General features: G+C 45.4%; 4 protein-coding genes across 4 annotated transcripts; all 4 read right to left on the bottom strand.

Annotated features, from left to right (window-relative positions):
• Positions 1–355: 355 nt before the first annotated feature.
• Positions 356–5,858, bottom strand: LAJ45_04452 (uncharacterized protein; the record flags this gene model as incomplete). Its single annotated transcript, XM_046114032.1, has 6 exons — positions 356–808; positions 866–2,080; positions 2,131–2,442; positions 2,495–5,000; positions 5,067–5,573; positions 5,656–5,858. The coding sequence occupies 6 exons, from the start codon at positions 5,856–5,858 to the stop codon at positions 356–358; spliced, it is 5,196 nt and encodes a 1,731-aa protein (XP_045972554.1).
• Positions 5,859–8,003: 2,145 nt separating this feature from the next.
• On the bottom strand, positions 8,004–9,625 carry LAJ45_04451 (uncharacterized protein; the record flags this gene model as incomplete). Its single annotated transcript, XM_046114031.1, has 3 exons — positions 8,004–8,453; positions 8,521–9,360; positions 9,440–9,625. 3 exons carry the CDS (start codon positions 9,623–9,625, stop codon positions 8,004–8,006), a joined length of 1,476 nt encoding a protein of 491 aa, XP_045972553.1.
• Positions 9,626–10,855: 1,230 nt separating this feature from the next.
• LAJ45_04450 (uncharacterized protein) lies at positions 10,856–12,955 on the bottom strand (the record flags this gene model as incomplete). The annotated part of the gene is made up of 6 exons (XM_046114030.1): positions 10,856–11,181; positions 11,232–11,582; positions 11,638–12,208; positions 12,267–12,396; positions 12,461–12,734; positions 12,787–12,955. 6 exons carry the CDS (start codon positions 12,953–12,955, stop codon positions 10,856–10,858), a joined length of 1,821 nt encoding a protein of 606 aa, XP_045972552.1.
• A 951-nt stretch (positions 12,956–13,906) lies between these two features.
• LAJ45_04449 (uncharacterized protein) lies at positions 13,907–16,737 on the bottom strand (the record flags this gene model as incomplete). Its single annotated transcript, XM_046114029.1, has 13 exons — positions 13,907–14,013; positions 14,077–14,282; positions 14,333–14,511; positions 14,564–14,926; positions 14,983–15,362; positions 15,420–15,631; positions 15,688–15,809; positions 15,870–16,001; positions 16,060–16,173; positions 16,229–16,286; positions 16,337–16,383; positions 16,471–16,555; positions 16,637–16,737. 13 exons carry the CDS (start codon positions 16,735–16,737, stop codon positions 13,907–13,909), a joined length of 2,106 nt encoding a protein of 701 aa, XP_045972551.1.
• Between the last annotated feature and the right edge of the window lie 33 nt (positions 16,738–16,770).

Below are 16,770 nucleotides of genomic sequence, written 5' to 3'. Positions count from 1 at the left end.
TAAGCGAGATCGGTGGGCTTTCCCTTACTATATGGGACGAGGGCTTAGGATGCTGATGGGCATCGAGGCACTTCGGGAGGTAGGTACTCTAGAATTGCCCAGCTGGCCCGCGGGGCGGGGGAACATGGCGGCTTAAATTAATCCTCAAAGACATATCAACCACACAGTGAAGGGTGACTTAATAATCGTATTTAGGTAAATCAATCAAATAAAAACCAAAAAATGCTTTTGTGACAAAAGAGGTGACTACTAACTACATGTATGTTACAAAAAAAAAAAAAAAGAGAAGGGACCAAACCAATAGCTATTGAAAACTACATGTACCTACAACAAATTTATTACTCTCCCGTCCCTGCTACCTATTCTCCCTTGTCAGCCCACCCACCATCACATCAAAGCTCCCACTTCCCACATTAGACAGTTTCCCAAGAACAATCCTGCTGGACGGGCTGCTTAGATCATCGAAATCACCCTCCACCACTGCATCCTTGAGGAAGTTACACGTTGTTTCAAAACTCATTTTCAAGAACGGCGAAGTCCCTGTCTTAATGCCCTGTCTGTTGAAAGGGTTATACCCTCCACCACGGGTCATGATGTCGGCGATGAGGTTAAGATGACGGATATCAACGGCGATGCCATGACCGCCGAAGACGGCATTCATTTCCTTGACGATATTATTGCGTGCGGCTTCGACGCCATAATAGCGAAGGAAGGCGGCGATATCGTTGGATTCAATTGTGTTAGGGTCGATCTCATCCTGCTCGTTCCAGAAGGCTTCAAAATTGACACCTTCGACTGCAAGTTTGCGCTACTGGAGTGATAAGTATGTGATCGTGACGAGTGATATACGGTGGATCTAGCTTACCTTGCCAGCGGCTTGTTCAGCCTTACTGAGTTCTGAGCTTGGGACTTTCATGATAGATCCGATGCCAGAAAGCTTATGGATAATCGTGTCTCGACACACCTTCTCCACAATTCCTAACATGAGAACCTTTGGTGCCTCCGATGGGTACTGTAGATCCACCTCGAACCATTGGCCGTATTGTTCGTCAAACTCAAACCTTGACACGTTCTCGCTGCTGTTTTTCACGACAATTTTCTTTACTGGGGTAACAATAGTCTTTGCCTTCGATTTCTTAGCAGTTTTTGGATTCGACTTTGAGCCATCATCGCTATTATCCCCACTATCCGGAGCACTAGCCCCAAGTCCCTCATCAACATCCTCATCCTCATCAGAGCTCTCGCCAGAGCTTTCGGCCTGCTTCGCGATCTCTTCCTCGGCATCGTCGGGGTTTTCGTAGGACACGGCCTCTGATTTCCTGCTCTTCTGCTTCGCGTTTGTCGCGTCTTCCTCGTTGTCATCGTCGCTCTCCTCGTCGTCAGAGTTATCAGCAGCGCTCTCTTTTCTTCGCTCCTCCTCAACAGTGCCAGCACTCTCGCCAATATCTGGCATGGCGTCATCTTTGCCAATCCTCTCTTTGCTCTTGGTTTTCTTAGGATTCAGCACCTTGTTAACGGATCGTTCAAGAGCTGGCACAAACGAACTTTTGAAAGTGTTTCCAACGGTCTTCTTTGTGATCGAGTACTCCTCCTCATACTCCTCTTTAGGGAAGAGGTCTAATCTGATCTTATAGCTCTTGATATCTTTGGTAAGACTTTCTTTAATAGTGACTTTCTCGATGACCTCCGACAACATCAGTTGACTACATCTCTTGGAAAACACCTCTGCCTTGCGGTCAGAAACGCTATTCCTTAATGTTAATGTCATTGTTGGCGTGGCGATGTTTGCAGAAGCAGTCATGACGATTTCACGTAGACGCGGGATACCAAGGGTGACGTTCTTGGTTGCGTGACCAGCTAAATGGAAAGTATTGAGTGTCATTTGTGTTGAAGGCTCTCCGATTGACTGTCCGGCTATAATACCAACGGCCTCGCCAGGATCTACGAGGGAGCGGAAGTATTTCAGATCCATCAGGTTCCTGAATTCACCCTTATCAAGACCGCGTGAGAGCTCAGTTCCGACCATTGTGCGGGATTGCTTGGTGCTGACGATTAATTTGTCTGGATTCTCTCTTAAATACTGTTCAAAAGTTAGTATGGCTTTAGAATGCTCGGAGTCATGCGACTTACGTATTCTCTAGCCTCGGCAAAGCTTTCAGAGACACTACCAACATATCTACTTGGGCTGTATTCTGACATGGTAACCTCTGACGCTGCTAGATCCCCCCGTTTGGCATATTTCTTCATTGATTTCTTGAGATGCTCGTTTGCAACCCCATGGTTCAACTTCTCTGCAATCATGGAAAGCTTAGGGCCCAAGCTCTCGTTGACAGTATCGTCGGCAAGTTTTCTCACAACAGACTCCATATTCTGCGACAAGAATTTGAACTGGCGCAGATGCTTCTGTTTTGCAACATCTAAAGCATCCTCTCCATACAAAAACTAATCAAATGTAAGCTACGATAACTTGAGTCAATATCAAGAGAGTACATACCTGGACAAGCGACCCGTCACTATCTCGGACAGTATTATCATACTGCACTTGAATGCCTTCCATACCCTTGATCAGGCATCTCTGCAGATATCCAGACCTAGATGTCTTTACAGCCGTATCAATCAAACCTTCGCGCCCAGCCATACAATGAAAATAGTATTCCTGCGGTCTAACACCGGTCAAGAAACGATCCGTAATATAACCTCCTGCCCGAACATTCGTATCATATGGTCTGAAGCAAGGCAGTGTCTTTCCAGAGACCATAACTGGTACTCTGGAGCCTTCCAAAACCTGCTGTCCGAGCAAGCACGAAATCTGTGATGCGTTAACGTCGGACCCCTTAGCTCCTGAGACAGTCATGGCCTGGAAGTTGTTATATGGAAAAGCCTTCTGTAGCCCTGACGGCAGACACTCCTTAATTACCCTTGAAGTAAAAGCCGCAGTCTGAGAATTTGCTTTCAGGTCTAGAGTATTATGCTTGTTTTTATCTCGAAGAACTTCTTCCATTCTCGCGTTGAGTTCAGTCTCGGTATACTCTTCTGGCTTAAGCCCTACGTATTCCACACTGAGGTTCTTCCCTACAACATCTGACCCCGCCAAAGCAGCACGCCTCCTTTTATCTCCCTCGGGGGTGAGCAGCAAGTCGTCCATGCCACACGTGTGAGCCCTCATATGCAAAAACTTCGTAAGCAGACGCCCAAAGATACTGAGTAAACTTCCCGCAACTGTGGGGCCGTAAATTTCGTAGATGGAGTGGATCAACCCAAACTCAGTAGGCCCAAGTTGGTTCTTATCAAGAATTCCAGAAACGAAGTAGCCGTCATGAAAGATGACATTTCCCTCCTCATTACCTTTATACCAGGAGTCTCCAGGAGTCTTCGACTTGGAGTATAGTGTCAATCCAGCAAAGTATTTGGGGCGGATATTCTCCAGGATCGTAGTCACGACTTGTTTCCCAGTCCACATCTGTCTTGGCTTCATAATAGCAGGTGGTAGGGTGATGATTCTACTACTCTTCCCTGGCGTCGCAAAAAGCGAATTATGCTCCGGCAACAAACAACTATAAAGAAGCTGCTGGTACTCCTCCCTTGTGAACATAGTATCACGATTTGTCAACCATACACCCATTACCAAATGATCCTGAATTAAACCTCGCAATGGCTTTCCGGCCGTGGATCCAAGGTACTGGTTATCGGTATTTGCAATTTCTTTTGCCTCGGCCCTTGCCATTTCATTCTGGGGAAGATGCATGTTCATCTCATCGCCATCAAAATCGGCATTGTAAGTATTGCAGTTGGCGTAGTGCATGCGAATCGTGCGTTCCTTTGGCAAAACCTTTGCGATGTGTCCCATGATGGATGGCTTGTGAAGCGTTGGTTGACGGTTCATGAGGACAACATCGCCATCGTGAAGATGCCTGTGAACCTTTTTGGGACGGGAGTCTGAAAGAGAGAGGGTATCAGGGGTTAGTAGTGTCTTCGAAAGCTGAATTCTCTTTTGGCGACCGCTAGGCTCTTTGTCGCCGGGTAGACGCTGAACAGAGCCATTCTCCATCTCGATCGCTACAGCTCCTGGCCAAGTGTCAGGGCCATTCACTACTAATGACATAAGCCATGTAGCATTAATTTCTGTAACTGGTTCCGGGTAGGTGAGCTTGCTCGCAAATACCGGCGGCACACCGATTTCACGAGTTTCGATGTTGGGGTCCGGGGAAATGACAGAACGTGCGGCAAAGTTGACACGTTTACCCATCATGTTCATCCGGAACAATCCTTCTTTCTTTTCGAGCTTCTGCTTGATACCCTCCTCTATAGCCTTTGCGGCCAATCCAGTGACAGGTGACTTTGTGGAGTCAAGGAAGGTATTTACATCTTCTTGGAGTGTAACAAATGACTCGATTAAACGGCGGACAATCTCAGTCTTAGAATCTGGTGTGGTAGAAGGATCATTAATAGCTTCGTTACGGTCTCTGATATAGAGGCAGTCTTGAAGAATCTTAACCAGTCCCCTGTTTACAGCCGATTCGCTGACCTCACCACCGGAGAATTGTGGGGGTCTGAATTTTGTAGGCGGTACGGCAATGGCGTGCAAGAAGAACATATCTGCCGAGACAGGCTTTGGATTTTTATCCATTGCTGTCCGCGGGGCATACAAGAGCTGTGTGATATCCTTTTCATTATCGAAAAGCCTGATTAGGGTATTGAGCACTTCCATGCTCATCAGAAGTCGCCCAGCCGATCCTTTCCTATCTGCAGCTTCATTAAGAGCCTCTTCGTCCTCTTCTGAAGAAGCTTCCTGAATCTCTACATCAATCTCGCCGCCAATACCCTCGTCAATCTCCATAGCATTGGAGTACTTCTTGTGTGGTGATGACTTTGGCTTTCTTCTGTCAAGAGCGGCGTTCCGTCTTCGCAGGCCAAGCTGAGAGTTTTGGTTACGCGCTTTAGTGGGAAGGGGTTTTTCAAAAATCTTAGAGTATCCGTCGGCACGGAAAGTGGGTGCAATCCTACACTGTGGTTAGGGCCATTGCCGCAAACTAAAAGCATTGTAAAAAAATAAAAAAAAGACTCACGCTTGACAACGATTGCATTTCCTGGGCTTTATTATATCCGCCAAAAATTGTTTCACAAGAGCTCTCCGCTCTTCGGCCACGCTCATAACCTTCGCCGAGTTCCAATTTGCCTGATTCGCACGGTTTCGCTTAATCGCCTTTTCCACGAACTTGTTCCGCTTCTTAAAAAAAGCCTCCATATCGTCTTCATCTTCGCTTTCTATATCGTCTCCTGGTCCTTCTTCTTCTGCGATTGATCTTCCAGGCTTTACTGCTGGCTTAGTCGCAACCTGGATATCGTCCAGTTGCTGCGCCTCCAGTAGTAGCCCATGTTGGATCAGCTTGAGTTTACATACATAGCGGTTAACAACAGCCTTGGACATTCGCAGGTGAAAACAAAAGACGCATGTCGAGCGTAATAGTCGGAGCATCTGGTCAAAAAATAGAGGATGGTATACAGGCACCGGAAGCGCAATATGACCTGTGTGCCCTGGGCAGTACTTGTAATCTAAGTGACATGTTGCGCACCTATAATGATCTAGATGTTAGTTCTGCAGATTGCAATACCCCTTCAAAAATCCAAGTGCAATTGCAGGTCATCCCTACATACCGCTGCCTCAGCTGATCACTCGCTCCTAGAGCTGGATCATAGAGTCCACCAACAATGGGAACTGGGACGTTTCCAGCTGCAACGCTTCCAAAGGTCAGAGGGTTTATAATCTGTTTGACTGAAAGATTCTGAATATCCTCTGTAGACAGGAATGTGAAATCAACACTGGTGACCTCAGAGGCCACGGGATTTGAGATATTCATGACTGGCGGGCTGGCAAGTGTTCCTACTTTTTTTCAAAGAAGAGAGATTGTGGGGCGATTGCTGCCGCACTGCAGAATGTCGCGAAGGAATCAGAGGCTCAAAAACTTTTTACGTTTCACTGAGAGGATGACGGGTAACGTGAGCGAAATCTTGGCAAGACTGCTTACGCGAAAAGTCATTACTGCTAGCGCAATTATTAGATGTGGCCAATTACAGAAAGTCTGGGCATGAGACCTACATGTACATATTATTTTACTCAACTTTCGTCAGAATAGGCTAGGCCTGCACCGGTCATATCGAGAGTTAAACTTACAGAAGCTCGCAATACATAAGCCATAGGCTTCGAATTCTATTAGGGCAGCAAACTTTGATGCTCAATATCCGGCGATATAAAGCTGTATCCCTTAAACCGCCAGGCCCGATTGCCATGATGACTAGCTACTACATGTAGCCATATACAGTGATGGGGAGAATTATTGCGAAAGTGGGTTTTCCGTGACCCGGCAGTCCTATTGGCCCTAAAGAAATTTTTGCAGTGAGCACGGATCAAGAGGCCCACTCTTTTAGTTCTGACTTCCGCAATAATTCTCCCCACCACTGTACATGTAGTACGGAGTTGTCGCCTATATTTACAAAAAAAGCGATTAGTTTATTTGTCAGAATACAAGTTTTCTTTTAGGTTCTTTTTCAAAAAACCAGGCTGGTTACATGTAGTTACATGTACTTCTAGATCTAGCTTGTCAGCCTTGGGCCCATGCTCACTGGGGCCAGCTTTAATAAGAAAACAAACTCTCCTTTGAGCTCTGTATATTCGAGTAGTACTAACACTGTAGCTCGTGTTCAGAAGCACCAACCTATTCTTCACTATATTTTAAATATATGGGTTACTCTGGTGGCAGCAATGCGGCGAGCCTTTAGTACTATTGTGGTATTATGATTAAGTAATTTACATAAATATATGTTCGCTCCTACTATCCTCTAACTCACTAGCCACTCAAAACCTAATCACCTTTGCGCTTATATTCACCTTGTTCTATCATTCTCTCGAATTTCTCTAGATCTTGCTTTTGTACCCACCGCGCGCGCCTGGGCTGTGCCCACGATGTGGGGGGATGCTGTATAAACAAATGGCAAATGGACATCATGTTCGGCAAACCAATCTCAACGATGACATGTATGTACATTATATATCTTTTATACCCATTTATGTATAAATCTGAGGCATGAAACTTAATTAAGCCCTAATATCAACAACTAATGTACCGTCTCGGCTGATCAGTTGAGTGATAATCCATGGATAAATCAACGCAATATCGGTGATGCCTAAGACGTTACACTAACCATTTGATTTTCTGGTCGACTAAAGACGGCTTAATTGGTGAGAATAGAATAAATAGAGGTGAACTTACCTAGCGCACGGAGTATAAGGGCGCGTTGATACGGTCATGAATGTACTTCAAAGGAGGGGTGAATGTTGCATACAATTAATGGGGTAACAACATGATCAAGGAGGGATGAATCACAAAGGATCACTCGTCTCAGCCACTGCGTTATGCATACATACATGTACAGTATTAGAAATGGGGGTAGATCTGATACCGCATCAGCACGGTACCGCGAGAATGTGCCGCTTTATCTCCATATTTCAACGAAGTATACGGCAGTGGTGCGGCAGTGGTACGGCATTGCCAATGACTGCGGTAGTCGTTTTATCCATGTTTCTGTCACTGTAGGTAGTGGTACATTACTTAATTGATTGTTGGATCACTTTATTAATTGTATGCATTGTGCATACAGGTACTGATTCCGTTGAATTCTATCTACGCATTCGTATACTTACAAACAGCTAATTGCAGGAAGAGATGGGCGGAAAGCCCGCTACATGCATACATTTTAATCACAAATAAATTATCATCTCTCCAATTTACCTCTGGGAGGAGTATTTCACAACGCAAAAAGCGATAACTACAAGTGGGACCCATGCCACGCAAGGGAAAAAAAGCAACAAACATGCTCAACAAGCGAATAGGATAGGGGGGAACACTACCACCGGTCTTCTCGACCGTGGGGAGAGACCGTGAAAAGAAAAGAAAGAAAAAAGCCTAGGAATTAAAACAGTTAAAATGCTCTGGCATTTGATATCACTACTCCGACTCACTCTGCCCATCCATAAACGCCAAATCCTCCATTTCCTTTTCTCTTGCTCTCACTATATTTTCCCCCTCGTCCGCCTCCTCTTCATCCTCGTCGTCCTCTATCACAATCCTAGCCTTCCTCCCACCGCTTCGCCTCCGCGGCCTCCCAACATCTTCTACAGTATCTTTCTCTTCCATTCCCCACGATCCCGCGTTGACCTGAATCGCCTCGAGCTCTGCCTTCAGCTCACGTTTTGCTTTGATCTTCTTTGCCTTATCAGCGCTATACCGGCCCGTCATCCCAATATCAGTCAAGATTCCTTTCAGGTGCGCAATCTGCTCACGTGACGTCTCGAATTTTGCAAGCTCGCGCGCCCAGATTCGGCGGATACCGCATTTAAGGAGCCAGGCTTTGAGGGATTTGAGCTGCTCCTGTTCTGGGTCAAGTTTTGTGCTGGACTTCACCCGTGCCGCCAGAGTTAGCTCACGTGAGAGTAGTAAAGAGAGACGAGGAGCACGTAATTACATCTGTTTTTTTGGCCCTTCCCTTCTTTGCAGGAGCCTTCGAACCCTTCGTTTTTTTGGGCGGCGGGACCTTGGTGATCGAGGAGCGTCCCTTCTGGGGTGTTGGATCCAGCACAATAGACATCTCACTATCGCTTCCAGCACCTGCATCATCTGCATCTGCATCCAGTGGTGGCATAGACCTGTCCTGTAGGATCGTCTTGAAGTCCTTCCCTGGACCTTCGATAATTTCCGCTGGTTTTAGTGAGGGCTTCACCTTCTTTTTGGGAGTATTAGGCCTTGCGGCAAGTGCGCGCTTGCCCTTTCTTTTTGGGGGTTCTTCTGAGACATCCGATAGCTCACTCTCACTGCAGTCTTTATCCTTCGTAGGCGTAGATTTGGCACTTGGTCGAGAGAGCACCTTCAGTTCCTCCGGGGACTTCTCATTTGGAATATCCGACAGCTTGTTATCACTATCCGGAGTTATCGCAGCAGACGACAGCGGGTGTGCAGATGGAATATCCACCTCAAGCTCCTGGTCATCCTCTTCTTCCCTAACAGTAGGTTTCGCCCGGGATCTCTTCGGTGCAAGTTTCTTCGCTGTTGCGGTAGTAGGGCTGCCCCGTTTTGCAGGCGCCTTTTCTGGCGATCCAGTGGCCTCTTCCTCCTCTGTTATTTTCTTCGAAGAGGGTCTACCTCGTTTTGCCTTGGGTGCCTTTTCTGCTTCGCCTTCCTCCATTGCCGCAGACCTCTTTGAGCGCATGGTCTGTTTTTTGGTTGTGGCAGCAGTGGGTTTCTTCGCAATAGCGGGCTTCTTCTTCGACTCATTCTCTCGTTTATCCAACTCCTCGTTGAGAGCTGCCTACAATCGCACGAAAAGCGCGTTAGAACCCGCGCAGTCAGGCGGAGAGATAGGATAAGTCGGCGCCCTCAAAACTCACAAACTCATCTTTCACAATCCGTTTTGCCTCCGCCTTCCAATCCTCATTCTCAAGGAACCCCTGGTCAAGGCCCAATTCTTGTTCAACGTGACTTCGCGCCGCACGAACCGTCACGCGATTCGGATCCTCTTTAAACCAAGTCTGAACGATCGATTTGAGCGCATCGATTATTACCGATCTATCCATAGTTAGAAGATTGTAGGTATTTCTATGTGGAGGTACTGCTGATTGTTTGTATGTATGTGGAGTAGGTCGCGCGACATTGGGATGTTCCACGCCAAGAGATGGTGTGTTACACAAGGTCGCCCGAGTAACCTAGCATCTTGGCAGTGATCCTCGGGTCAAATGCGTTACTACATGTATGTACGTGCATGTACAGTATCCGGTAGAATTATTGCAAAAGTCAGAACTAAAAGAGTGGATTTGTTGGTCTGTGCTCGCAGCAAAAAATCTTTCAAGGGCCAATAGGACTATCGGGTCACGGAGAGCCCACTTTTGCAATAATGTTACCGGATACTGTAGGTAAATGCTTGGTGCTACAGAAATGCTGAATAGCTATAGTGATGGATGGACTCCACAACACTAGACGCGACGGAACTAGAGCATTGCTTTGTCTCGTCTTGAAATACAAAGGTTCATGTTTCGGCAATTGCCAATACCGTAAATAGTAAAAGTCAATCTTTCCAATATTTCGAGACTTTGTAAAACGACCTGAAATATTTTGATAGTGAGAGAGTTGGAGAGGGTTAGGGTTATTAATTTAGAGATTGCGCAATTGTCGAAATAAGTCGAGATTTTGCATCTTCAACCTTACTTGGTCAAAGTCTTGCTAGGTTTTGTCCCATGCCATCACTACATGTAGCGGAATGCTAGAGTACACCGAGGTCTATTTAGCGACGCAAGGTATGTACATAGTATGTATCTACATACTCTAGATACATACATGTACTTTAGTATCACACTTATCTGGCCGCCATAAAGAGCAGGATGAGAATGACAATCGATCTAACTAGATCACTATCACGCATGCTCTTTCGGCCTATCCCTGAGCTCAAGATATATATACTACATGTATGTAGAGTACACCTCGTATTCTCCCCTTTGTGCTTTTACGAGGGTCAAACTCCAAACCAAAGAATTCCAAAAGCACATTAAAGATACATTCCACAAGAAAAAAAGAGAAAAATGAAGAAAAATAGGGCAAAGAAGCATTATTTGAAGGAAAATAATAATTCACAATCTATCATAGTTGTAATCCTTATCCCGATGTAGCATCATTTTCAGCTTTGTTGTTTTAACGCCTTACGTATTTCAAATTTCACACCTCAAACCTCAAACCTACAGCGGAATCGTTCGTAAAGTCAAGAAACAAAAAAAAAAAGAAAAAAAAATCAGAACCCACAGATCATGAAATAATTATAGCAGCGCCTCCTCTTTAGCTTCCAAAACCTTCCTTTTCACCTCCGCCGATAATTCCATGTCTTTGACATACGGCTTAAAAGCCACCGCAATATCTCTTAACCCGCCTTCCAATGCCTTTAGGAGCATCTCTGGCTCCCTCAGAGTTAACGACTTGGGATTACTCTTGGCTTCGATATCAGTCCAGTGTATGGGCGGGTTCACCATGTATCGATTGAGAGCCTCGATAGTCGACGAGAATGCTTGTAGGATTAGCGGGACATGTTTTTGTACAACACCGTAGTCGTCCTCAGACAAAGAGGCAGTGACTAGGCGGGCAAGCGCTACATATTTGTTAATATTTTTTCTGATTAAGCAGATGTAGGAATCTTACACGAAACGGCATTAACTTGGATGCGTACATTGGGCATGAGAATTGAAGTTCGTTGCTGAATAGTTTGGCGGAATGATTTGCCATATGGAGATGCTAGAAATGGTTCGATCTTTGATTTGACACCATCAGTAAACCTAGCTTCAGCTTCGGCCATGGACGGTGTTTGAAGCGGCAGTTTTCTCATGACGTCATTGAGACTAAGATGGGCACCGTCTTTAGATTGGATAGAGTCTAGAAATTTTCCAGAAGAAGTAGAGGAGGGAGTAAGAAGTGCTGTATCGCCGGCAATTATCTGGATTGCTGGTGAGGGGGATTTGAGGGCTAATGCGGTGCTATGGGAGGATGCAATCTCTGTAATGTTTATTAATATACTGTCTTCTGGATTTTAAGCGGAATAGAGACTAACTTGGGAGTGGACTACTAGCTGCCTTCCCAACCCCGGTCAATTTTGAATCCACATCTTCAATCACCGCAAGGCATTCCTTCATGATCTGTTCCCAGATGTTTATCGGCTTTCTATCAACGTCTGTAAATATGGACTTCCTCCTCGCGGGCGAATTGTGAGAGATGAAAACCAGCTCCGAGAATGCCATAACCTGCGTCAGGAGGCCGTTTGCTCTAAGACCAGATACTAATGTGCCGTTTGGATCTGGTGATTTCTCACTGATGGTCTTCTCATCCTTGATTGGCTCCTCGGAGAAGTAGATACTGAAAGCAGTGTGGACCGATTCCCAGATGCATCCAAGTAGAAAAGCGACCCAAAAATTTCTGAAGATCGTATCGATCGGCCATGACGGGACACTGCTGGAACGGTTAAGCCAGAAAAACGTTCTAGCAATTATCAAAGTGTAGTGCCAGATTCCCGATCGAACGAAGAAATAGGTTATAGGACAAGTGAACAGGGCGATAATAGCGAGAGTAAGGGCATCCTTTACAATAACTGGGATACGCGCCTTCAAAGCTTCATTTGGAGGGACCTTCGCATGATCATTAGTTGGGGACGATCTCGGACGGGGATTGAAGCAGACGGCTTACATTGACATCTGGAAATTCCAACCTTCCCCGGTCACGATAAATATGAAGAATTCCCTGCACAAGGCCGACGTGTGAAGCGCTATATACTAAATAAATAAAGCGCTCGTTCAATCGGGGGCGTTCATAGGTTCTATAGAATTTATCAATATACTTCAACCTGGTATTGGAAAATGGTGGTATTTGAAAAACCATACTTTCCATCCACAATGAAGCTCAACTTGTCGCCCTTTGTTGAAGACAAAAGATAGAGTGAGATGAAGACCAGCGATGCAAAAACATATGTTAGGATTGTAGAATATGTTCCGAATGAGCCCACACTCCTCGTAAATGTGTGAAACCCCGAAGGATTGGCGCGTACACCGACATGAAGTTGAGAGACGCGGAGGATAAGAACCGGCACTGCCGTGCAGAAGAAAAGGACTAAAGTCTTGAACCCAGTCGAGCTCAATGGAAATAGTGTCCATAAGACTACACTATAGTCAGAACCACTGCCCTGCTCTATCCACCGCGAAATACTTACAACTCGATTTATTACTTATGAAAAAAGCCTCTACATAGCATACAATGATGCCAACTGCGCACGATCGGACAAAGCGTCGATGCAGGATGGGAGTAAGGAACGTCTGGTAATGCGGCGGCGGAGCCCTGGGGGCAGGTGAAGGTATAGACCGTGATATTGACGACACCATGGTGATGTCAGCGATGGGGAGAGGTGAACGGGGTGAATCGGTTTTTAAGAGCGATCGCGTTACAAACGTTCTTTGAAGTCTCTCGCGATGGGAGAGAGGCGAACGACTTTAGGTTGCCAGGACAACGCCCGTACGCCACAGAGCCGCAATAATGCTTGAACGGCTTGGCTGGAAATCAGCATTCTGGTAGAGCGCATACATCACTGAACTGTAAATTGGTAGGTACTTACAAAATTGCGAAAATACGTAACGAGTTGCTTGTTCGGTGATACGAGACTAGAGAGTACTGTATTTCAATGAAGTACCTACGCCCGCTGTTCTTGAATCTCTACGTTGTTGGCCGGCTGTTGTGTACTATCTCTTCTTCGTCGACGATACGAATACGAGAGAGCCAAGTTCGACCGATAAACAGGAGCATATATTATTGATGATGATACTACATGTAGTAAGGAGAGATAAGAACTAGAGAAGTGCCCGTGATCTAGACACCTGTACATAGAAATCGCTTAGCGTTACGTATCCCTTGGGCGCCTAACTCGGCTAATCCCGCGTCTAATCCCATGTTACTAATGCTGCGCAACAAATCTACATGTACCCAACAACATGCAGTTTTAGTGCCTTGGCTATACAATTCTACATAGAGTACATGTACTTAGAGTAGGTCAGTCAAAAACGTTAATCACATGTCACATGTCTTTAACATGACACTAAACGAAGGTAACCGCCTTAAACTGCTCTGTTTTTTTTGTTTTTTTTTTATATTTATTTTTTTAAAAGGAAAAATTACACGTTATCACCATACGCACATGCACGTACTCATCTGCGGGAGAGAAATGTGTAGTACAACTCCATCATCAAATATCCACTGTTTCCTTAAGCTCGCATGTCAAGCACCGGAACAGAGAGAAAGACTACATAATCGTTTGGAATCTAAGTAAACAAGCCCCTGTCCTAGAACAATCCCAATATATCTTCATTTGTACTCTTCTTCTGCTGCTGTGGTGGTGGCGGTGGTGACCCTCCAAGGTTTAATCCCTCGAATCCGTTCAGCCCGTTGCCTGAATTCCCAGTTGGCGGTGAAGAACTCCCAAATAAGCCCATCAAATCATCCATGTTATTACCTGGGCCCGTGGTTGGAGACATTGGTGAGGCGGCGCGCACCGGTGTATCAGAAACAAGACTTTCTAGGCCTCCTGCACCTGACGCCTCTGCACTGGCTGGTACGGCTCCGTCAAAGTCAATGTCCAGCAGATTTTCCACATTTTGGCCCTCTTTGGCTGCCGCCGATGCTTGTATTGGGTTCTCGCGAGCGTCTCGTTGTAATTCCCTTAAGGGTATAAGTCATAGTTTTCCATATATTTTTCAAGGTAGACTTACTCAATGGCTCTCTTTTGCACCGCATCGGCTCCGAATCGTCCTTGTCCAACAAATGTCTCTGGTGGCTTGTGATAGACAGATGCTAGTGTCGAAATCTCTCCAAGTAACTGATCGAGAAGTCCCATTGGAAGAGACTGTATTGTTGAAGTGATTGGGGGTTTGTCAGAAAGAATGATGGCCTATAGAATGTTAATATCCTTACATCTTAACAGTTAGATTTTCAAGCCCTACCTTTGCCACCTCCGGGTCCTTCGAAAGCAATCTCCAATATACGTAGGCTCGATCCCGGATATCCGGGTTGTCGCACTCCGCTGTTGCACATTGGAGCACTTTCTGCACGAGTGCTTGCGATTGAGGCTTTTTCAAGAATAACTTCACAGCTGCAGTCAAAAGCTGTAATTGAACTTGTGTGTACTCATCTTTGAAACCTTCCATAAAGGTTTCTAGAAGCTCGTCGGCATTGTTGATCTTCTCAGCATACTCTCCAATAATCCAAATGAGAGACCCCCTAGCGTTCGGCTCGTCGAGTTCATCCAAACTCTTACACAGTGTCGGAATAATGCCCTCATAGCCAGGATATTTCCGGAAAATATCCTGCTACAGTGTTAGCATGGGATTTCTAGGGACATAATTCAATAAAGCCACCCCACCTTGATAACTACAATGGCCTCTTGAACCACGTAGTTTACTTTAGTGTTAATTAACTCGAGTAGAACATTAACACATCGTTCCGCAGCAGCATCAATTTTGATAGCTGTTTGCCCAATCGCTTTCACAGCTCTTCGTACAAAATCCATGTCTACTTCAAGAGCATATTCCTTAAGCTCCATGAGAAGTTGATCAACATTCTTCTCATTGGCAATCCGGATCATGATCTCGAGTTTTTCTAACTTGACGTACGGAGGATCATTATACTTACAGAAGAAAACCCGCATTTCCTTCGTGAGGATATCTGGCTGCTTCTGAAGTAAAAGATTGATGTTTCGCAACGCAACATATTGAACCTCTGGTTGAGATGAAACAAGAGTAACTATATAATTGAATCAGCTTGTGTCCAGCACCAGGTACAGATGAATGCATATCATACCAAGAGGAGGCGCCATCTTTCTAATATATTGCCGACAGAGCTCGGGGCTGATTACTTTCATATGCAAAAAGATAACCTTTACAGCGGCCAATACTACGCTAGGATTTACGTGCTGAAATTGGGGAACAACTCTTTCACAGATGTGTTCCGCTTCCTTGACATCTTGCGCTTTGTACTCAGCCAAAGTTGTTAGAATTGTGATGCGTCCCCATCTGACGTTATTAGTTAGCCCAGGGGCAGTCACGGAGAATGTTTGAGTGGCACATACTCAGTACACTCGTTCAGAGCCATGAGAAGTTTTTTCAAGGTTGCGGGCGTGACAAGAAGGGCTTCGGTTTCCGGTGCTGCCTCCATGATTTCTGCAAGTGCTGTTACGGAATTTGCAACAACCTGGGCAATGTTTTTATAAGCACATGGCTACGTTAAATTTTTCAGTACGATTGATTTTACCATTGGGTTTGAGTCGCCAATCAACTCTTGAAGCGTTGTTAAAAAACCGTTCTCCAAGCATAAGGACTGATTAAGATCAAAGAGCTTCGCTACACAAATTGCTGCCGTTTTTCGCACATAAGGACTTTCATCCTACTCAAGAAGTTAATTATTAGATCGTAACCCATGAGCATATTTTTGGGACGCTCACCTTCAAAGTCTTTCGTAACGGTTCCTCCATGTAATCCACAATCTTATCCACCCGAATACATCCCATCGTTCTAATAGCAAGCGCTCTTATCAATGGATTCGGGTCTTCGGAGTCCTGCTCAAATAAGCTACAGCCCCCATACTATGTAGATCTCGCAATAGGTACTAACCTGGACAAAAGTATTAACAGCTAGGATACAGAGGTCTGGGTGAGTTTTTGCATAGTTCCTGAAATACGAGATTAGTATTTAATCCGATAATAGCATACAAATACACACATTAGGTATAGGTAGACAAGCTTCTTCTGATCTAGATCACTCGTGGCCTAAAGGTGACATTTATAGTCAGAACTTCAGCTTTTCGCAGCTAAAGATAACCGCAAGCGTTAACTCGATCCACAGGAATGCCCCACCATATTCTTGATAATGTCAGGAAATAGTGCTGAGACATCCTTTCCTAACGTCATGGCGGCAATGGTGTTCCTAATTGCATCTTTCCTAGAGCCCACACGGATTATTAGCCACAGATAGAGCTCATGTAATTCTCTCCGACTGAGAGGGAAAGTGGAACTTATGTACCTCTCGTGAGCGAACTGAGAATTCAATCCAGTTCTTAACTCGAATGTCTCGCCCTTGCGCGGGGCGACGGGGAACATGCTCCGTATTCTGTTGGCCGCCATAGTTTTTGGTATTCTGAAGAACGACTAACTGAA

Source organism: Morchella importuna (genome assembly GCF_003444635.1).
Source record: "Morchella importuna strain M04M26 chromosome Unknown Morimp01GS011, whole genome shotgun sequence".
NCBI classification, from domain to species: domain Eukaryota; kingdom Fungi; phylum Ascomycota; class Pezizomycetes; order Pezizales; family Morchellaceae; genus Morchella; species Morchella importuna.
This window is presented reverse-complemented; position numbering and strand designations above follow the sequence as displayed.